This window comes from Durio zibethinus, chromosome 13 (assembly GCF_047325235.1).
Source record: "Durio zibethinus cultivar Kanyao isolate XHJ-2024 chromosome 13, ASM4732523v1, whole genome shotgun sequence".
NCBI lineage: Eukaryota > Viridiplantae > Streptophyta > Magnoliopsida > Malvales > Malvaceae > Durio > Durio zibethinus.
Window position 1 is genome coordinate 25,716,149 of NC_143174.1, and position 22,361 is coordinate 25,738,509.

General features: G+C 34.6%; 2 protein-coding genes and 2 pseudogenes across 4 annotated transcripts; 1 reads left to right on the plus strand and 3 right to left on the minus strand.

Annotated features, from left to right (window-relative positions):
* Positions 1 to 1,298: 1,298 nt before the first annotated feature.
* Positions 1,299 to 5,176, plus strand: LOC111304268 (AAA-ATPase At5g57480 pseudogene; annotated as a pseudogene). Its single transcript, XR_016326801.1, has one exon. The product of XR_016326801.1 is annotated as an AAA-ATPase At5g57480 pseudogene (transcript).
* A 5,703-nt stretch (positions 5,177 to 10,879) lies between these two features.
* LOC111302633 (uncharacterized) lies at positions 10,880 to 11,926 on the minus strand. Its single transcript, XM_022898455.2, has one exon. The coding sequence runs from the start codon at positions 11,825 to 11,827 to the stop codon at positions 11,021 to 11,023; it is 807 nt and encodes a 268-aa protein (XP_022754190.2). The 5' UTR covers positions 11,828 to 11,926; the 3' UTR covers positions 10,880 to 11,020.
* Positions 11,927 to 13,702: 1,776 nt separating this feature from the next.
* Positions 13,703 to 14,809, minus strand: LOC111304269 (auxin-responsive protein IAA33-like; annotated as a pseudogene). Its single transcript, XR_016326802.1, has 3 exons — positions 14,271 to 14,809; positions 13,992 to 14,106; positions 13,703 to 13,835 (listed from the first exon to the last, which is right to left on the minus strand). The product of XR_016326802.1 is annotated as an auxin-responsive protein IAA33-like (transcript).
* A 1,697-nt stretch (positions 14,810 to 16,506) lies between these two features.
* LOC111303430 (NADPH--cytochrome P450 reductase 2-like) lies at positions 16,507 to 22,169 on the minus strand. Its single transcript, XM_022899686.2, has 17 exons — positions 21,690 to 22,169; positions 21,534 to 21,593; positions 21,369 to 21,445; positions 21,215 to 21,272; positions 20,981 to 21,101; positions 20,099 to 20,168; positions 19,817 to 20,011; positions 19,625 to 19,717; positions 19,218 to 19,443; positions 19,040 to 19,123; positions 18,799 to 18,950; positions 18,303 to 18,399; positions 17,915 to 18,064; positions 17,760 to 17,837; positions 17,537 to 17,659; positions 17,283 to 17,396; positions 16,507 to 16,995 (listed from the first exon to the last, which is right to left on the minus strand). The coding sequence occupies exons 1-17, from the start codon at positions 22,053 to 22,055 to the stop codon at positions 16,915 to 16,917; spliced, it is 2,145 nt and encodes a 714-aa protein (XP_022755421.2). The 5' UTR covers positions 22,056 to 22,169; the 3' UTR covers positions 16,507 to 16,914.
* Positions 22,170 to 22,361: the final 192 nt, after the last annotated feature.

Below are 22,361 nucleotides of genomic sequence, written 5' to 3' on the forward strand. Positions count from 1 at the left end.
CATACACAGATATGTCAAATGGTTACAAATTACTTAATCCTTTCTTTTATTCGATAAGAAAATTGTAAGTAATTTCTTTTAATAAAATTAAAAACTATAAACATATTCAAATATTAAATCTCATATATCAATAATCATAATCAATCAATCAACTTATAATTATTAAATAAATGTAATAATAATTTAAATTCAATTCAATAAATTTTAAACTATCTCATCCTTCTAGAAAATCTCATTGGCTTGAGGTTATTTTCTTTGTAAGAAATTGTATACCTTATTTGTACATAAAATATGATCTCAAATTTCTAATTATATTCCTTCTTTTACAGAATTGAAACACAGCAAAAGAAAAACATAAAAGGAATCATATCGCAAGGAATCCAAGTCAAAGATTTTCTATCATGACACTTTTTGATTTCGTGATAAGTTGAATAACTGAAGATGAACTTCTACATTTTCCGCCAATGAATCTTATACAAGTAATTTGCATACTACGTTTTTTTTTTTTTTTTTTTCATTTTGCCACCATTAAAATCTATCAAGAGCAAAAGAGAAGAATGGGATTGCCTTTTGAATCAAGTTCTTTTTTTTTCTTTTTTTTGCCATTTATCTTTAACCAAATGACACAAACGTGATGATAATTACATAGTAGAAAATGGAGCGAAAGAGAACAAAATTACAAAAGTCCTTCTAGAGGTATAGGTTTGTAGCCATTACTACAGCTGTTATAACCTCTATGAATGATGCTAATTACCCACCACCGTCCTCAGCACGTGAAAAACCTTGACATTTTATGCGTCAGTCTCAATCTGACAAAAGTTTCACAATTGGATTTTGGATTTTCATTTTTCACTTTTTTCACCTCTAACTCATGGCTTCAACAAAGTAAATACTAGTTGTAGTACCGTAAAAAAAAGGAAGGAAAAGAAAGAAGAGTAGCCTATGCAGAAGGACCATGTGTGTGGTCTAGGCCTGAGAGACTCTGCCCAAAAATTTAACAGTGTTATTGTGCGTATTATTTGGTTTACGTGAGAATGACACTGTTGACTGTTCCTTCAAAATTCTCGCATCTCTTCACCAACTGGCCTGGACACTGCCATTCTGTATCTGCAACTATTTATCGGGTTTACGTGAATGTGATTCTGTACGGCCATCCTGAAATTAACAACAAAAGGGGCAAGAAAAAGGTGAGTGAGAGAGACAGAAAGAAAAGAAAAGAAAGGGAATTGGCTTTGTGGGTTTGGCTTTGCTTATTGGGTGAGCTTTACTTGTTCTGAGAGGTTGTGGGCATTTTAGTTTAATCATACTGCAGGTGACTAGATGATGGCAAAAGGGTCAGAAAAACAAACCCCAAAAGGATTCTGTTTTGATAAAACTATGCAAATTAAGAGGAGGGCCTCAGTCCTGGGACATTGAGCCCCTTTTAATAACCCACACTTCTCTCTCTTTCTTCGCCTCTTGGTGTCCAAACTAAAACGAACAAACAAAACCAAAACTGACGGGAGAATACAGAGATCATTCTCATCACTTCTCCTTATCATCTGTTCTCTTTTAACTTGTTCCTTTTTTCCCCAACTATTTCTACAATATTCATGTAGCTGGCTCAAGGTACTATTAGGCACTTGGTTGCTGGTTAGACATCTCAGTGCTCCTGCAAGGAGATTGTTTCCCACGCGCTTTGCAGCTTGCAGGCATCCAATTTTAAAGTACTAGTATAAATTCTAACATTTTTTATTATAATAACAATCTTATGCTGATAGTTGTTATGTCAAAGAAATCAATTGGGACAACCTCTCCCTTATTTTTTTATCTCTTTGTTAATTGTTATGTAGAAAGTATCTAATATTTAGTCCTTTCTTTCTGGTCAAGAGATGAAGCTCTCTGCACTTAAACACAAGTGGATTGGACTTGGATATTGGATGAACAGATGCAGAAAGGTTTTTGGCAGTCTTGCTCTTTCCACTATGTGCTTTTTTTTCGTAGTATTTATTTTTAGCCATCAAAGGGGAGTTAAAAAAGGGTTCACCAAATTCTCAAGTCTTTCTTTTTGGTGCCTGTATCCTCTGATGGTTGATGCAACTTTAAAGGAATCCACTCCTGGACAGTACTTCAGGGGTTAAGTTGAGAGTGCACGCAAGATTTTTAATTAGCAGTAGCTTGATTTGATTATCAGTACATTAGTAGTTGAACCATTATAATAATAATCTATCTTAAATACCTAACCATCTTGTTAAATCAGAATTAGTTGGGGAGATTTGGGTTGGGAAAACTGAAAAGAAAACAATATTATTAAAAGGGTTGTCTCAGACGTTTCAGACAGGCTAAGAGGACAGACCTTTCTGCACATTGCCCATCATAACAAACCTATTAATATTAATGGATTGTACATGAAGAGTCAGCATCATAGGCCATTATCCCAACGACGTGTAAAAAGGTTCCAGATTTAGATAAAGCCCTTCTTTTAATTGCTCAAAATTGGCCTCAAACCCTGAAAGGAAAAATTTTTTAGAGAAGAATATCATTCTCCAATCTCGAAAATATAGTAAAAAGAAGGCAAACTTTTATTCTTCAATTGACAATAAATTATTACTAGATGTAATCGTCATTTGGTTGGTGTTGTAGATTTTAGTCAAAGGAAACTTATGCATGTTGATTACAATTAATGGCAGTCCATAAGAAGGAAAAATGTTCCATATTTGAGAAGAGAAAATCAATAACATAACATGTTTGACATGTGGAGCAGAAGGTAAGTGGATCTCATTCTATTATGAACTTCCATCTATAGGTATTCTTTCTGTTTTTCTGTTCTGGTTTGCTGTTTATCTGATAGGTTACAAGTGACGAGTTTCTTGGATTTACAAATCCTGGCAAATCACATGCACATATCTTATCACCTATTTTAAAAACACTGACACTAGTACAGGGTATATTTGCACTCAAGTGGGTATTTCTTGTTATCTGCTTCAAACCCTGCGGATAGCAGTGAATCCTATTTAACCTTCTTCGGTGTCTCTTTCCAGATCTTGAAATATCATCTCTCTGATTTTTCAATCCTCAGTCCTACAAGGCAGCAAATTAATTCAAATTCTTCACAATAGGCTCTGAGAGAAGGAAATAGGTACCCAACAAAACCTCCTGGCCAAAACCCTTCAAAAAAGTAGAGAGATAGGCCCCGTTTCTGATCTCTTCCCGACTCAAAACCCAAAAATCCTTTTTGGTTTTTTGCCCTCCATCTTGCTGATTTCCTTGTAGTTGTATCCCCCCTAGCCAGCCAATTGCTTCCCACCTCAAAACCACCCCTTGTGAGCTTTTTGTTTTGCTTTATTCTCTCTCTCTCCCCCTCCTTTCTATCCACAAGTTTTCCAGTTTCAACAGTCTCCCACCCCTCCACTCAAAAATTCCTCAACCTATCAGTTTGTCTATAAATTAAGCAAATACCCTTTCTTTCTCTTCAAGGCAGCATCTTCCCATTGCTCAAACTTTTCTCCCTCAACATTGATCCACTCACCTATTTCTCCCCAGAAAAACAAACAAACTCAACCATCTAAAAACAAATACAATGAAAGAGTATTGGACTTCTTTCGCTTCATTACTAGGAGTTTTGGCCTTTTGCCAAAGCCTCCTCCAAGTCATTTTCCCACCAGAACTCCGCTTTGCGTGTCTCAAATTCTTCAACCGGATCTTCCATTTGTTCTCTTCCTACTGCTACTTTGACATCACAGAAATCGACGGTGTTAACACCAACGAACTTTATAACGCAGTCCAACTCTATCTAAGTTCCTCTGTTTCCATCAAAGGTAGCCGCTTGAGCCTGACTCGTGCTCTCAATTCAAGCGCCGTTACATTCGGTCTCTCAAACAATGACTGTATCGTCGATACATTCAATGGCGTCACTTTGCTTTGGGAACACGTTGTGACTCAAAGGCAAGCCCAAACTTTTTCTTGGCGGCCATTGCCTGAAGAGAAGAGAGGGTTCACTCTTCGAATCAAGAAGAGAGACAAGTCCTTGGTTCTTGATTCCTACCTGGATTACATAATGGAAAAGGCTAATGAAATCCGAAGGAAGAATCAAGACAGGCTTTTGTACACTAATTCTCGTGGTGGATCATTGGATTCCAGGGGACATCCTTGGGAGTCCGTTCCATTTAAGCATCCAAGCACTTTTGACACATTGGCTATGGATCCTGTCAAGAAGAAAGAGATCATGGATGATCTTAAGGATTTTGCCAACGGTCAATCCTTTTATCAGAAGACTGGGAGAGCCTGGAAAAGAGGTTACTTGCTGTACGGTCCTCCCGGAACAGGGAAATCCAGCATGATTGCAGCCATGGCAAATTACCTAAGTTATGATATCTATGATCTTGAATTGACTGAGGTCCATAATAATTCTGAGCTGAGGAAGCTATTGATGAAAACCAGTTCCAAGTCGATTATTGTGATTGAAGATATCGATTGTTCGATTAATTTGACTAACAAGAAGAATATCAACGATCGAGGGACAAGGAACTACCCTGAAATGAGATGTGGGTCAGGTTCTGTTTGTGGTGAAGATGGAGGAAATTCCATCACTCTTTCAGGCCTGTTGAATTTCACTGATGGGCTATGGTCCTGTTGTGGGAGTGAAAGGATTTTTGTGTTTACAACAAACCACATTGAGAAGCTTGACCCTGCATTGCTCAGGAGTGGGAGAATGGATATGCATATTTACATGAACTATTGTTCATATCCCGCATTGAAGATATTGCTGAAGAATTATTTGGGGTACGAGGAAAGTGATTTGGATGATGATGTTTTGAACGAACTGGCGGAAGTAGTTGACAAGGCAGAGATGACTCCAGCTGATATTAGTGAAGTTTTAATCAAGAACCGGCGATACAAGCAAAAAGCTGTCAGTGAGTTGTTGGAGGCATTCAAGACGAGGGCAAAGAGGAATTTGAACAGTGGAAGCTTGAGAGAGAAAAATTCTGATGATATGGAAGATGAAGAGGAGGAGAAAAGGGCTTTGGAGAGTCCTAAAGAAGGGTCTGAATTCGAAGAGCCTTGCAAGAAAGAAGAGGAGGATGAAGAAAACATGAAATGATAGTGAAAAAAAAAAAACTAAAATTGAAGGTTACTTTGTTTTTTATTTTCCTTCCCCTTTTCTTAAGAAAGATTAAATGTAAGAAAAAAAAAAAAAGGCAGATGGCTCTCTGGAGTTTGGATTAACCAAAAACCTTTCAAATTTTGTTGGTGGGATGTGGAGGACTGAAGGACTAGAGAGAATTGATAGGGAAAAAATGGTTAGGAAAATATTGGTCTCCATATCACTAATGTTTGGTATATCTATCTATGAGTAGTTTAATAGTGATATATATATATATATATATATGAAGCCAAGATAAGATTATTGGCATGTGGGTTTGGTTGGCCGTGTGGGATTTTCTTGTGTTACTTGATATATTCTTTTGCAAATCCTTTGCACATGCTTCCATTGCAAAATCTTTCTTGGGGAATTATTTAGAAATAACCCTCCAATCAAGCATTGCAACTTAGTAAGTGTTAATGTGGATTCCACCACACTTCCAATGCGATGGAATCCAACTCTTTTTCCGGTTAATTGAATTCCAAAGCATTTGATTGTCCAATATAAGATAATTGATTGTTTAAATGTAAAAATAAAAATATTTTTAATTATGACAGTAGTTTATTTTTAATAAAATAGTTAATTATCATATTTAATTTCATTACAATCACTGCATTTACATGTAAATATCTATTTTTATCATTGATTTTATCATCATCATTATAATATTCAACGTCATTTGATCTCATCGTTACGTTTTTAATATCACTTGACCAATTTCATTGTTCATCTAATTAGAACTAAATATACAATTGGACTGCACATGCCACATAGGCAAGTAACAAGTAACATCGCCTAAAAATGAAGAGTAAAATCAACTTCATTCATTCTTCCCTTGTTCCAGGCATTTTTTTTTCTAGGCTGCAAGCAGGTTTAACGTTCATTGATGGAAAATTGGAGATGTTTAAGTCAAATGAAATCTCATGGATGTTATAATCTTCCTTGCAAAGCCTAAAACAATGATAATAAAAAATTGCACGACCAATGAATGATTTTCTTTTAGCTTTCTCTGTGACTGAGTTTTTACACGAAGTTGGCTTAGTAGGAGTATTATTTACCAACCCAACTTATTCTATCTTGTCATTGGAATTAATTCTTGACTAAGCTGGTTTTTGCGTACTTAACATCGATGTTAAGCATAAGGCAAATCCTTTCGTTAGTTCAATAGTTGAGTTATACAATGGTGACATCAAGTTAAACGGTTTTTTCCTGATAAAATCAATCATCTCATTTCAAATTTGGAATACTTGTTGAAGACAATCATAGGTATAGGACATGTCCCACACTTTTATCATCAGGAATCAAGTGGAAAAGTTTTCACAGCCCTGCTTGAGTTATTCTCGAAATCGTTTGAACTTGTGAAGTTGGTACTTTGCTTTGGCAGCTTCCGATTCGGAAGTTGGGCCTGTTGAAACGTAAACCTTTGCTCCTGGGAAAGGAGCTAAACAGCTTGAAACTGACGTGGTTAATGGGTAGGATTAGAGTAATCTTTATAGGGATAATTTGGGCAAAACACTTGGTGAAAAGGAAAATCAAGCGAAGGAGGACCAGATTTTGTGTTGGGAAAAGTAGGATTTGAGTAACAAGAAAGTCTTTCTTGTAATGAGCATAAGTTGACCTTTGTCTAATTGTTGATTTTGATACTGAGTTGTAAAGGCGTTGGGCTGTCGAGCCCTAGCATGCATAGATCTTGGCCTACGTCTTGACATATGACAGCAACCCCTCAACCAGGAAATACTTCCGGAAAATCCATTTTCCATGTAAAACATGCCATGTAATCTTACCATGTATAGGAATCATAAAAAAACAGGGCCTTAATTTATGCATACAAACATATGAACAGTTTTACATATATATATAAATTTTGAGTAAAAATTGAGCTTTTTGATATGATTTGGTGATACCATTCAAGTCATATACAAAATTATTAAGAACAATCTAAATTTAATATAATTACACAAACGAGATTGTGAAGGTTATTGCCACCTTTGAACAAACTGTACCAATGATGATTCTTTATACAGAAGCTTGATTGAGCCTGACTTGCCAACCATATTGTTGCCTATCATGGTGAAAATTAAAAAATGAAAAAAGAAATACAATATAAGGAGGCTTGCAATGTCTTAAAAATAGAAATACAAAGTACATTGGTTATTTTCCTGCGTACGGGAAAGATATACACAAGAATTTTTAAGTAAAGTTCATGAAATTTTTTTATTAAAAATGATTAAATAAAAATAAAAATTAATAAATTGAAATATTTTGTTATATAGATTAAGTGTGTAAAATCTTTAAAAAATTATTAAATTTGATATATTTTTTAGATAAATATTTTTAGTAAAATTTTTTATAGAATTTTTATTGTTATTAATTTAAAATTATAAATGACATTTTTAATTTTTTTTTACATACTATTAATTTTCATATTGAATTATATCAATCTATGAGTTTGAATATTTTATTAAAATTTTTACTTTTTTTTTAAAAATTTCATTTAAAAAATGTTATCTAATATTTTTCCCCTACACCAATCCACTCCAAAGGAAGAATAATTTCAAAGGTCCGGCATTTTTTGCAGTATTATTTCCAAAAAAAAAAAAGGATCTTAGACTAAAAGTGGCAAGTTCCTAATGGAGAAACAATGGCCATATTTTAGACCAGATAGTCCAAGATTTGGATTTAGATCAACAACATAAAATTGTTGGATTGATAGCAATGAAATAAATGGCCGCCGTTCTTTGAATGCAGCAGATCGTCAGACACGAATCCAATCTTTCGATTCCAATTTTTTTTTTGCAGCATCAACATAGAATATATGCACTCTCAACTTCCAATATAGATATTTCAAATTTATCTACTTAAGATATTGGAACCGGGTATATCATTTGGCAAGTAAATCAAAGGATTTTGTTAATGGTTTTTCCTGGTAATTTACCAGGGAAATTTGCCATGGCATTTCAGAGGTGGAATCTCAATTATCATGGTTCGATCATTCTTTAGATCATATCTTAATTAGAAAACAGCACTGTTTATATCTTTTGAAGCAAATCTGCATAGTCTGAAATGCCATTGCAATGTGCATATTTTTAGCTTGAGTGGTTTGTTCTGCATATAGTTATTACTATTTTTTTTTCTTGGGTCTAACAGGAAACAAAATAGTTAATTATATATATGAGTAGGAGAAGCAATCTATTAACTTTGATTCTTCATATTGATTCTCGGCTGATTATTGCACATTAATCACATTTAGTAGAAGTAAACTAACTCAAGCTATAGTTTAGAATCAATTATGTAATTATCTTTTTTTTTTTTTTTTTTTGTCTTTTGAATTATGATTGAGATTTGAAGTCGAAATCTTCATTCTGAAACTCATTCCAGTAACTAATTATTATTTTTACTTCAGTTAAAATAATCAATCGAGAATTAATATGAAAAATCAATCTTAATGCAGTATAACTGATGTAAATTTTGTGAAAATAACCAATTTTGGTATCTTTCACTGTGAGATAGTTCATCATAACCAAGGATAACATATTTACAAAAATAACTACACGAATCCCATGCTAAAAGTTTGATGGATTTCATTAACAAAGTTTAACAAAAGAGGCATGTTGAATTGGCATACTCATCTTATAAATTAACAAGTAAAAACTCTTCCTATCAACATAGGGGTTTCGAAGAAAATTTTTACAAAAAAGGCAAGAACATATATTGGCCGGCTATATGTCCACTCAAGGGCTAAGGCCCTGAGCTTTCGTGCATTTCAGCTGGCTTGCCTTGGATAAGTCTTGTGGCCTCTTGGGCTGAGTTGGGATTTTAAAGCTTGGCCTATTAAATTTGGAGAATAAGCCTCAAATGTCCAATGTAAGTGGCTCTAACATTAATTGAACTATATTTTATTTAAAAAGAAAAGAAAGTTATGTAATTAGTGGGTAGTTTTTTTAAATGCATAAGAAAAGAAGTTTGTTTTACTTTTAAAAAAATTGTAATACATAAATATCTTTCTTTATTTTATCGTAGTACTTTTATTTTAAGTTTTCAAAAATTTTTCTAATTAAATTTTTTTCAGTTGAATTGTAATATACTAGATTCAATCAAATAATATATATATATATATATATATATATAGATTCCAAATGTATGATATTCTCTAGCTACTTTAACAAATTTTTTCTCGACACAAGTCTACAATAGATATATAAAGTATATAAAAGTGTTCAAAGTCTTTCATTTTTGTTTCACTGATTTGGATTACATGAGAACTGTGAGGCAACACACTAGATAAGTACTAACAAGACGAAATGTGGAATTATAGTTATATAGAGGAAACCAGGGCTTACTCTACATGACAAACAACATCAGTAGAATTACATTGGCAAGACAGGCTCCAGGATGAGGTTATATCCCTGAGCACCAAACCACATTCATCTTCGTACTTCATTTCTAAATAAAAAATATTCATGTTTCTAACTAGTCTTTACTTTAACATGCATCACCAAACTCAAGCATATATTCTTGTCAATACACCCTGTTTAGGAAACACAACAGACATTGTTGTCATGTACGGTAATTGATTGAATAATTGCGTATTCGTCTAGGAATGCCGTCACTGCATTTGAAATAAGTTACTGTTACCGGAAACGAAAGCAATTTGATCTCGTGCTAGGTTTGATCTACATGTTCACCTGGAGATAAAATATTATTAGATGGATCGCTCTTAGACAAATATGTAAGGCGTATCACACATATACCTGAACCAACTTATAGACACTTTTACATTATGTAAATGATGTGCCTTTATTTGATTGGTTTGATTATAGTTGATCACACTATACAAGAGCTGTATCTAATAATTTCTATATCTAAACACAAGGAATGTTTCTCCCAAGAGTTTGCCACAAATAATTAAATATGTGCCATACAAAGAAAAGGGTTCAATTTCCTCCCTTTCCCTTTCATTAAGAAGGTTGATAATTGCCGGCATTATCATTGTTGAACAAAATAAGTATACAAGGGAGCATTACTACTAAAACCCACTATGCTTCGTTCATCAACTAAATTGTGCTGATTGTTTCGCATGAAAATCAACCATCAAACCTTGATGAAACCAAGCCCAAGCTTCCATGATTAGCCATTCCATGCTCATGAAGAAGTTCTAAATTCTAATAATATCTAAGCTGTCTTCTTAATATTCATGACCAACAGAACATACAAAATGCATCATAGTAATACTCACTAGCCAAGAAAAAAGGGATTGTATTATGTGTAAATGTTGTACCAAATTAAATTAACTTTGTTTCATATATTAAAATGAAAGAGGTTGAGAAAGCAAAGTTATACTATTTGTTTTTATGGTAAAATACAAATAAAGAGCTACCAACTTCCACGCAAAAATAAAAGCAAAAATCCGAAAGTGACGATATTTTCTGTTCTAAGTATTACAAAATTAATTCAATTAATATTCTTGGTATGATTTATAATGGCCACCTAACATACTCAAAAAAATTTTACTTCCTCTATCCAAAATTTTTAGTTTCTTGTTATTTTTATGAAGCTTAAAAAATTTGCAATTTTAGTGTATCTAATACTAAATTTTTAACTATTTTTTATGGATTTGATATTTGTGAAAATTTAAATATAAAAAATAAACAAAATATAAAAATAAAATAAAATCTATGGCCGAAAGTGAGATGGCATTATCAACAATGGACCACGACTGTACATCATCCTCCCTTCTAAGTAAAGTCATTATAATTACTATATTTATATTTTTTGACCCTTTCGAACTTTATGAAATTATCGAAATGCCCTCCATGCAAAATCCACTCTCAAAAACAGACACGTGTACGTCAAATAAAACTATTGGTGGTGCAGATCTGTGCCATTGTGAATTTGTGATTAAGGCATCCAGAACGAAGTCGTTACAGCAACGCTTGTATGATCCCTGCAACTCAACACTTTTAACAAGCTCCAAGAACTCTTGCCGGTGCTTCGGATTCCGGCGAACTTCTTTCCCCCGTCTTCCAACGTGGGAAACATAACCGATGGACTCCGACGGAACTGCCGACTTTTGATATCATTAAGCTCCATTACTGGTGGAAACTTAACCGTTCCAAACATGAAAACATACCACCTTGGTTTAACAGCTTTTTTAGGAGAAACTTTGGATTTTCCTACGCTTCTTGTCGAAGGATTCCTCTCCATTTCATAGCGGTGAAGCTTTTGAGAATCCAAGGAACGGCTGTTCCTGAGAAGTGTTGTGTTTTTGGTGCTGTCCGACCGATGCATGTAATTGCTGCGTAACTCGGAAAGTGATTCAGATCGTTTGAGTAATACATGGGTTTTGCTCTTATCTTCAAAAAGGTAATCTCCTGGCGTTTGATAGGAAACATGTTGCTCTTTCAAAGGAATGAGTTTGCCGCAGAACATTATGTCGTCAGCTGGGCACGTATCGGAGCTAAAGTCAGTGAGAAACTCGAAAAATTCAGGGGCAGGCTCGGATGACGATCTTCGAGATTGAGCAGGCAATATTTTTTGCAAGTCATCATTTTCGGGGTTGCTATTGGTATCAAAATCTAAGGGAAGGTCGCAAAGAGAAAGTGCTTCTTCTGTCTCTTCACTTTGGTCGTCATGAAGATGAATATTTTCTTCTGTCTCTTCACCTTGGTCGTCATGAAGATGAATATTAGTTTTGTCATCTCCCATGTTTTTGTGTTTGAGAGAGAGGAAGTTGGAAGATTCAATAAGGAGAAGAGAAGCTCAAGGCAAAGCTTTATTGAGAAAAGAATTGGTCTAATAAGGACAATATATAGTATAGTAGATCCTAAAAAAAATTGAACTCTAATTACTTTATTGGCGTCTATTTAATTAAAATGATATTTATGGGTTTTTCTTGTTTTAATTATTATCCACATATACTTCTAGATCATATATATATATATAACAAAACAAAAGAAAGTAAGAAAGAGAGAGAAAGACATGGGTAAGGATCTATAAGCAAATTATTATATGGTTCATTTAAAACATATAAAAGAATTAGTGAACTAAACCCAGTAATATTAGAAGTATTTTGGGTGAATAAGTTCATATTGTTGTAGTTTAATTGGTAGCTTAGTCAAAAATTATTTTAATTTTTTGGACTTTTTAGGAGGATTATTAATGGTCGATTGCGTTAAGTTCCATAAATAAGTTGCTATCTTTGTTAATTTGTCATCAGTGCAGCGGTGCTTGTGAGTGGTTAACACGTTGATTATGCCCGTGGATGGTACTCTCTTGTGTTATTCGGTGGTGGGTGATTCTGGATTTTCACCTCTCCACCATGAAGAGAATGACAGGTAACCGTTGCTTGGCTATTAAGTCTGGTTTTTCTATCTTGAATTTTCTTATTAAAAATGATTACATAAGAGCCAACATTTCGGTTGTGATTATAATGGATTAGCTTAAACCAGCTTTGAGCATTACTTTTATATTACTAGTAACTTGTTTTTGTTTGTAATATAATTAAACTGAGCCCCAAACAACAAGGGAAATTTGTTTTCTAGCCTAATTTCAAAGAAATTAAGATACTTTTCCAGAGAAACATATGCTAGCTAGTTTGTAGAATTTCAAATGAAAGGCTAACCTTTCACTGAAAGCATAACTGATTAAAGAAGTTCGGTATCCAAAATAATGCTGATGGATGGATGGGAAACGTCAAGAATATCAATGTTTTTGGTATTTGGTTTTTATGCAGCAGAGATGAATAGCAACTGAGATAACTGTAATTAGCATTAAGATAATGAAATTAACTAGCGGAAGTACCATTTTCAACCAGTCGCTTTCTGGGGCGCAAGTTCATGCTTATAACAAGCTTTAAAGGAAGGAAAGTGGGAAATTTTTGAAGAACTCAATCAGTCAATCAACTATATATATATATTTATATGTGATCGACTAATTCACATATCTAGATTCTAGTTAGCTAGATAGACCATGCATCTACAAATTAATGGAAATGGAGTTGGACCTCTTCAAGTTAATCAGCGAATTCAACTGGAATAAAGCGTTTAAGTAGGTAGGTAAGAGATCAGATATACGTTGAAAACGTATATTATGATTAAGAAATGTTGTTAACACAGACAGGCAAGTATTGAAAATGACTGACACATAATACCCATGCCTTGTTTGATTAGATCAAACCGATCGCTTTCTGGGGCGCAAGTTCATGCTATAACAAGCTTCAAAGGATGGGAAATTTTTGAAGAGCTCAATCAGTCAATCAACTATATATATATATATATATATATATATATATATATATATATATATAAAGGATGGGAAATTTTTGAAGAGCTCAATCAGTCAATCAACTATATATATATATATATATATATATATATATATATATATATATGATCGACTAATTCACATATCTAGATTCTAGTTAGCTAGATAGACCATGCATCTACAAATTAATGGAAATGGAGTTGGACCTCTTCAAGTTAATCAGCGAATTCAACTGGAATAAAGCGTTTAAGTAGGTAGGTACGAGATCAGATATACATTGAAAACGTATATTATGATTAAGAAATGTTGTTAACACAGACAGGCAAGTAATGAAAATGATTGACACATAATACCCATACCTTGTTTGATTAGATCAAGCTAGCTTACATCTCTATCTTCCCCCAAAATTTTCTAGTCATGCTTGGCCTGCCTGGACTGATCATTTAACCAACTGATAGAACAAATGCAAAACAAAACCCGTTATGATATTATTGGCTATGGATCAGGTCAGTTATTGTATGCTTGCTCTTTCTTATGAAATACATTGTAGGCTAGGGCAATTAAAATTAAGAAATGAAAGGAAGAAACTTAATAGAGCATCCATTACCATTTATATATATATTCGCCAAGACTAGATAAGGTGGAACATTCTTCCCCCACATTTCCTTGAATTTCCTTTCGCTGGTAGTATCCGAGTTCTCTTAGCCACACGTACAAAATCTCTGTTTATTTTCACACATAAAAGAAAATTTTAAAGCCTTAATCATACTAAAAATGGAAATAAAAAACTATGATTTTGGGTTCAAACTAGTGGCACTAGAAGTATTAAATTTTTTACAATAGTATTGTTTAAGAGAAAGATAAACAATATCGCTTGAAAACTTACTTCCAATTAAGGTCTCCGGCAAGAAGAAGATCGTTTTCCATGTCTTCATAGGCAATGAGGTAAATAGGGACAGCATTGGAAAGATCAAGATCGTTCTCAGAGGTGATTCCATCGTTGATTCCATCCACAAACATTTGCCCTGAGAGTCTTTGCAAGGCTATGGTAGCTTGCATGCTTATGGAGACTGATGCGCTGACAGATCGAACTGCCTTCGAGCACCACTGTCACTGGGGGGACGACGTCGCTGGAAACAAGATCATCATCATCATCATCATCATCAAAACCTGGGAAAACCTGGATGAGTTTGGTACTGTTATTAGGGCTAGACAAGATTAGGGGTGCAGAAGACTGAGGTGGGGTTGGAGCAGCAACAGCACCAACAAATCTGGAGGTGTTCATATTTTCCTTTAAACTTAAAAATCATGTCATTCATTTATATTTCTGTAGCAAATATATATATATATATATATATATATTTAAGAGAAACGTTTGAGAATTTATTTTTGTGTTAACATATAATTGGACAATTGAATAAAGAAAGAGGGAGAAAAGACTTGAATTTGAGACTTTTCAAATGATTTATCTATTTTTTAAGAAGTAAATTTTCCCTAATTTGGGATGAGTTAAGTAAATAAGATTAAACTATAACTATAAATAGGTTAAAGGTATAGTGATAATTGAAGAAAACAAATTTAAGGAAGAAAAATAGCAAAATTTTATGTTTATAGAATTCTCTTACCAGTGGAAATTGGTCTTCAATCTCTAAAGGCTTCTAAATCTAGATCTGTCCAAAATAATTGGACCGTAAAAAGGTAATTTTGGGTTAGATCATATGGCATCAATCCATTGTTTTTTTTCCTCCTCATTTTGTACTTTTTTTTTAGCCCAAAACCCAACAAGGAAGCAGCCTGCCCTGTGTACTCATACATGGAGTTGAAGCCAACAAAGGGTGTTACTAATTTAGGAAATTATTAGTATTTAAACCATTTCCTACCGTTAACAAATGGAGGAAGCCATAATTAGTATTGGTTCAAAAAGTTTCACCTTTTAAAAAAGAAAGCAAGGTGGGAACCCTAAATTTATAGAGATTTTCCTATCCCCCAACAACCCATTTCTTCTCTATATGGTGCAAATTTATAGATGCTTCACTTGTTTTCTAACATATCAAAATATTTTTCTCTATGATTACAGCAGCTTTGGTCGGTTACTACCCAAAATTCACTTGAATAATCATAATCATCCATGAACATAAATTTGCACCTAAGTAAATTTTATTTTGTTATACATCTTTGTGTCTATTAATAATAGATATGATGGATTATGATTGTTAAGTAAAAAAACATAATAATGATTTGAAAGAATCAAGAGTATAATCTTACCTACCAAAGGGTGTTTGTTGATAGTCTAGCACACGTGGGAAGAGTATACGAAGAAGAGGTGAACCTACCCAATTGAAACGTGTTGCTCTCAATTCACAACAACTCATCCCATTACACTTTGTTTCTTTTTTCTTTCCAAAACAAAAGTGTTGTATTGAAATTTGTGGTGATGCAAATCTGTCCCTACCAATAACTCGAAGTAGTTGGATTAGTATGTCCATTTCATTGAGCATTGAAAGAAAATTTTACAATAGATTGTGGTCCTTTTTTTTTTTTCTTTTTTTTTTTCGCAGAAATTTTTGGTTGATTTAGGATGTTGTTCAACCCCTTTGCATCACAATTCATTTTGATTGAAGTCTATTTTCAACAGCAGAAAATAAATGCAATATGTTTTATGTCGGCTTTCTCCCTTTACATCGAGTTATATACTTTAATAACTTTTTTTAAAAATTTTGGTATTCTCAGATTTAGTTCAAAACCATGTAGAAATTTTACTCCTGGGGCTTGTTTTGATTACGCTCCTTGACTTGATCATTCTTTTTTTTTTTCTTATGATTATTGCTTAGAAGCTGTCATTTTCGTATCAAAAAAAAAAAAAAAAAAAAAAACTTTAAGCTGTCATTTAGAAACGACAGTGAAGAGAAAAGAAGATATTTTTGCTAAATCCCTGGCACACCACGTTTTCCAGGGTGATTTTGATAGCAGGCAGCCAGGATGGAACACCTGACATTTAAATTGGAATATGTGAATCCTGACCTGATGCTTGCTTCATAGTTGATTCGCAACTATTAAAATAAACGTATAATTAATTCAGTGAATTAAAAAATAATCATGTTTTTCACCAAAGACAAAATCACTTGAATAATAGAATTAGCAGCAATCACTTTGAGATTCCAAACTTAAATTAAGTCCCTTCAGTAGAGTTACATGTAGGAGTAACAACTACAATTGCTTGTCATTTGAACCTCCTTTCCTTTGGCAGGTTCGTACAAGGAAAACAAACCTAATCAGAGTCCATTACTATACCTACTACAATAATTATGTATACATAAAAATTACATGAACCAAAAAATCCCTTCACATTCCAATACTAAAAAAGAATCACAGACCTGAGAGCGTTGATGACAATAAATTTTTAATTTCCTCCCTTTTAAGGGCACAGAAGGTGATATTACAACTAACCTTCTCTCCAGCCTTTTTCGTCCGAGCAGCAGGGCCTCCTTACATATAAATAATGTTCAGGCAACTTCTTTTCATAATAATCATCACCATACATCCCGTAGATACCTGCCAGTCATTTGCAGATTTTTCACCATGCTCTCAGCCTTTGAGCTGTCTAGAGATCCCTGAAATCAACAAAGTTGGTCCACCCACTTAGCAAAATAGAAGAAAAGGAGGCACCGTATGAATGTGACACACTTCTACTTAAAGATGGTAACCACCAAAAGACAGATGAGTGTCAAAGATAAAAATAAAAATTGGGAAAAACTTTCTAGTATTGGAGTATAGAATTGCAAAAGTGGCAGTAACTTTTTTTTTACTCAAATTGCCTCGTAAGATGGCAGCTGGCAATCACATATCCAATTATTCATATTAGCAACTATATAGTCTCGGATAAACATAATAAACATACCTTTTCTTGCAAAATAGTGTGTAGAGTTCGATGGACATCTCTAGCCATGCCCTTGGCATCACCACATACATAAAGGTAAGCTCCCTCAGAAATCATGTTCCAGATGTCTGAGGCCTGGAAAGAAGGCAGATATGTGTTTAGTACTTGAAATCAGTAATACCGGTAAGACAACTGAAATGTACAATTTGTCGAAAAATAAAAAAATAAAAAAACTTTTATCCTACAATTCTTGGTTGGTGAAATATGTCCGGTACCTTCTCCATCAATTTATGTTGCACGTATTCCTTGGTAGGTCCTTCACGTGAAAAGGCAACCACAAGCTCAGAAAGTGCACCACTGTTGACAAAGTTGTCGAGCTCATCTTCATAAATGTAATCCTGAAGTATCAAATTGAACTTTGGAGTTTAATTACAAATACAGCCCCAAACTCACCAGAGATATAAAACTAATCATAGGACTGGAAATTGCATGACTAACCATTTTCCGATTCCTGCAGCCAAAGAACAATACAGATGGACCCAGTTCAGCTCCAGCCTCTTTCAATGCAAGTCTTTCCTGAAAGTGAGAATACCAATAATTAGTTTATAAAATTTACTCAACATGATGAACATCGAAAAGGTGAAAAAACTTACCTGAAGGAATCCCCTGAAAGGAGCCAATCCGGTACCAGGGCCAATCATAATAATGGGCACTTTAGTATCTGAAGGAAGTTTAAAGTTTGATTGCCTGACAAAAATAGGCGCCCAGCTGCAGTCTTGGCTTTTCTCCAAGGGCACAGAATTCTAAAAAAGAAAGGGGGCAAATGGGGATAAAAATTATATTACCACTATTATTCAATGAAAAAGAGATGTAAACAACAACAGGGTATAATAAGAGGAGATGGAAAAATGGATGCTAATAAGTTAGAAACCAGGAATTAGATATCATTTATCGCCTCTAGTATGGTATCCAACTTTCCACTAACTTCAAAGGTTGGCTTCTAACAATGTACAAGAGGAAAAAAAATGTTGAATTGAGTACCTTCATCCAAGTTGAACAAACTCCCTTGTGAATGCGACCTGTTGGTGTTTTCTCATACACCAATGCACACGATACATGAATTCTAGAGGGCGCCATCCTGTAAAACATAATTATAGATGGTAACTATGTGCACATACATTTAAAATACTAGAATTAGAATAAAATATGAAACTGAAGGCAGTAGAAGTCTCCTAAATGAGAGATTCATAATGCCACTAACTTAATCATCTATTATACATTTCCTATTTCCTAACCTTACTCTTTAAAAGGTTTTTCATTCCTAATGTAGGAAATGTAAAAAAATAAAAATAAAAATGCTGAACTGGATAACTCCATCATGATATAATTGTGGAGTCATTTTCTCCAAGACAGCAAGCTCTCACACTCAACAGATCTGGAACTGAGGAATCATCCGTCAAAATTGAGCCAAATATCACAATGGAGTTTTTCCTCTAGCAAAGTTGCCAAAGAGAGAAAAGATAAGAAATAGGAGTACCTTGGCGAGGATGAGATTGAATAGTATCTAGGCTGCAACCGAGGAGCAACAGCTGCAAAAAAGACACCAAGAGGTGGCTTGGCTGAAGGACATTCAGCCATGACCTCGAGGAGGCTTCTTTGACTAGCAACCATCCGTTGTGCATATTCGTCCTTTATAATAAGATGCCAAGAAGTTGTGTCAGCTCACAAATAAGCTTTAAAATAGGGGAACCAAGGTAATAGAAATTCACTGCTGCAACCTTTCCAGCAGGTGATGCAAGGTGTCTTAGTCGATCAGCTTCAGTCGGATCAGAGGCATGAGCAGCCAAAGCAAGTAAGGCAGACTGGAAGTGGTATGCATTAAAGAATTAGCTTAGTTATTCAAAAAAAAAAAAAAAGAGAGTAGTTCATGATACATTGACAAAAAAATAGTCTAACCTTTTTGGGTGAGCTCAAAAGATCAGCATATTGTGCCAGTGCTGTTCTTAGAGTGCAAGGTGGGAAAGGAGGAGGCAATGAGCTTCCACCAAGTGGCGTGCCATCCTCTTTATCAGTATGAACAGAGAAATAGGTGTCTGGGGATAAACCCAATAATCTCAATGCTTCCTCGACAACTTCGTCTAGATTCTCACAGTAAACACCAACATGATCCCCTGTTTCATATCTGAAAAGCAAGACAATAATGAGGAGACGAGTTCATATGAAGTTAAAAAGAAAACTTGAAATTAGCAGCACTGAGCATCTAGTTTTACTGAATGAGGATAAGAGAGTAGGGGAGGTGTACATTACTGCAATAACAAAAATTTACCAATGCAGTAGCCAAATGAATTAGGAAAGCAACTTACGTAAGTCCAGTGCCAGCTATGTCAAATTCAAGATGGGTGCAAGAACGATCAGATGCAGGAGTATGAAGCTCCTTCCTCACAGCCACATTAGACCTTCAAGTTAGAAACAAAAAACGAAGTTTGATTTCATCAAAGACAAATACTAATAAACAAAAAGCCACCTGGACATCTTAAAAGCCTAGTCAATTATACCTGCATGGATGCTGAGCATCATAAATAGTATGACCATTTGCATTGCTCCAGTTCTTATCCCCAAGAGGTGCATCTGCAGGATCATAAAATACAACACGATATTCCAACACAGCAGCAGTGTATGGGGTAGAAACAGTTGTTGGATCATCTTCATCACGCAGAAGCTGATCTAACTCAGGCCAAACTAGTTCACGCCTAGAAGAGAAAGATATTTCAATAAATGATTAAAGGTAAAAGAATGAACAAGCTTTTCATTCAAAATAGAGTTTAAGTTCTAAATACCATGCAGCAAAGTCATCTTCAATGCATTGGTCATCATCTCCAAGACCCACAGGAACTAGGCGCTTTGCTCCTGGAAATATAGTAAGGGGAAAGTTAGCCAATAGGGTTCCAAGTTGATGAAAATAAGATGACATTATATATGAGCCAACTGATAAACAATCTTTTCTACATGGACCCAAGCATTTTATCCATCAGCAGATTTATATTTGAACATTGTAATATACAAATATAAACATTTGGCTACATGTCAAGACTCTACTACAATAAATCACAATGCCACATCTATTCAAATTTTCATGAATTGGAACAAAAAAAGCTAAAATATTTAATCAAAAGATGCACATTTTAGTTATGCAGAGTAAGGTATGTTTTCATGGCAATCAGCCACAATAAACACTAACGGGTTATCAAAGCAGAATATTGTTTAAAAGTAAAAATTTTGCACTCTTTGATTGAAAAGATGTATTTTAAACATTTGCATTCACCTTAGGCAAAAAAGGAAAAACTTCTGCATTCATCTCTCAATAAAATGTTCCCTCATGAAACATTAAAGTCGTAATAGGTAAGTAATTATAACGGTTTTACACTGAAATGGTGGGATATCTTATTTACAACTTCTGATAATACGCCCACTAAATACAAGCACTTTATTGCGATCAAATCATATTCTTGATAATTTAACTCCGAAAACTATTAGAGCAGGCAATGCACACTCTCATAAGCATTATTGTAATTCATGAAAAGAAAAATAGTTAGCAAACATTAACAGCATATTTTATGTCCAACAAGCCATTAGAATAAAAGTAAAACAATTAAAAATCCACGAACCAAAGCACCCGTTTACAAGCAGGGGGGAGATAAAAGGAAAATTAAGAAGCATACCCTGCTCGGTAAGGATGTCATCAACCACCTTTGCGACCTTGTTAAAATGTTCATATTGTCTGTTACCGAGGCCAAAAACTCCACACTTCATGTTCTGAAGCCATTCTCCCCTCTCTTTTCCCTAAATACCCGACCACAGATTCAATAACAGCTAACTAAAAAAACTCATTCTAGATACAACACCAATATCATCAAACTGATCATCATCCTTGACTAATTACAATTAAAATTTACCTCAGTGATCCATTTATAGAACCTCGCTGCATTATCAGTCGGCTCACCATCTCCATATCTACAAGTTCAGCAAATCAACCATATCAGCCAAACAAATCCCCCCAAAAAATATAAATATAATTATCAAAAAAGAATATGATTCACAAAAACTTACGTGGCTAAGAAGAAAAAAGCCAAATTCTCTTTCTTCATCTTCTCCTCGTATTCATCATCATCCGCCGCATAATCATCCTATTTATAGTGCAAAAAAAAATTCAATATTTATAATCGCCAATTTGAGCTCGAAAACATAAACACAAAAATAAATAAATAAATTTACCAAATCTACAACTTTAAACGTCGCCTTCTCATAGCGTGCTTTGGCCTCCTCAGCTAGAGCCTGAATCACATTTAAAAAAATTTTGAATAAATAAAACTAATTAAGGAAAAATAAATAAGCGAATTAAGACAAAAGAAATTGAAAAATAAATGGAACCTTGGCGAAGCCTTCGGCGGTGCCGGTTTGAGTACCGAAGAAGATGGTGACTTTTTTCTTGCCATCATCGACTTCGAGTTCGGGTTCTTTAACGAGCAACGGCTTATGAGAGTCGATTTGCTTAGGTTTTTGAGAACCGGATCTACGCCAGACCAAAACGACGACGCAGCCGATAAGCACCGCGATGGAGGTAGTCAAAATCATAACGAACTCCCTGTTCTCAAGCAGGACGGTGGCCACCTCAGCAGCTGAGTCGTAGGAAGCATTGGAAGGGTCCATTTTGCCCTTGATTATAGCCGACATCAGATCGAACGGCGAAACTTTCAATGAACCGGAAGAAGAAGAAGAAGATGATGATGGATCCATCTGTGATTTGTAATTGGAAGAACTGCAAATGCAGAATTGGAGGTGGAGAAGCTTCTCTCAGGTTTGGTGTAGTTGGGAGTTTGGTGGTTGTTGAGAGCTACAAGAGACTTCTCTGAAGGGGTAGGAAAGAGATGGGGGCTTTAAAAAGGGAGGCAAAGGCAGCTGAGGCAGAACGGGAAGGGAGGGAGGTAACGAACCCAACGCCTACCAAACCAGACCAGTCAAACCCACCTAACACCCAAGTTAACTACGGTTAATTTTAAAATAAAATCACCAAAAGAAGGGTTGCTTTTAGACCATACATTT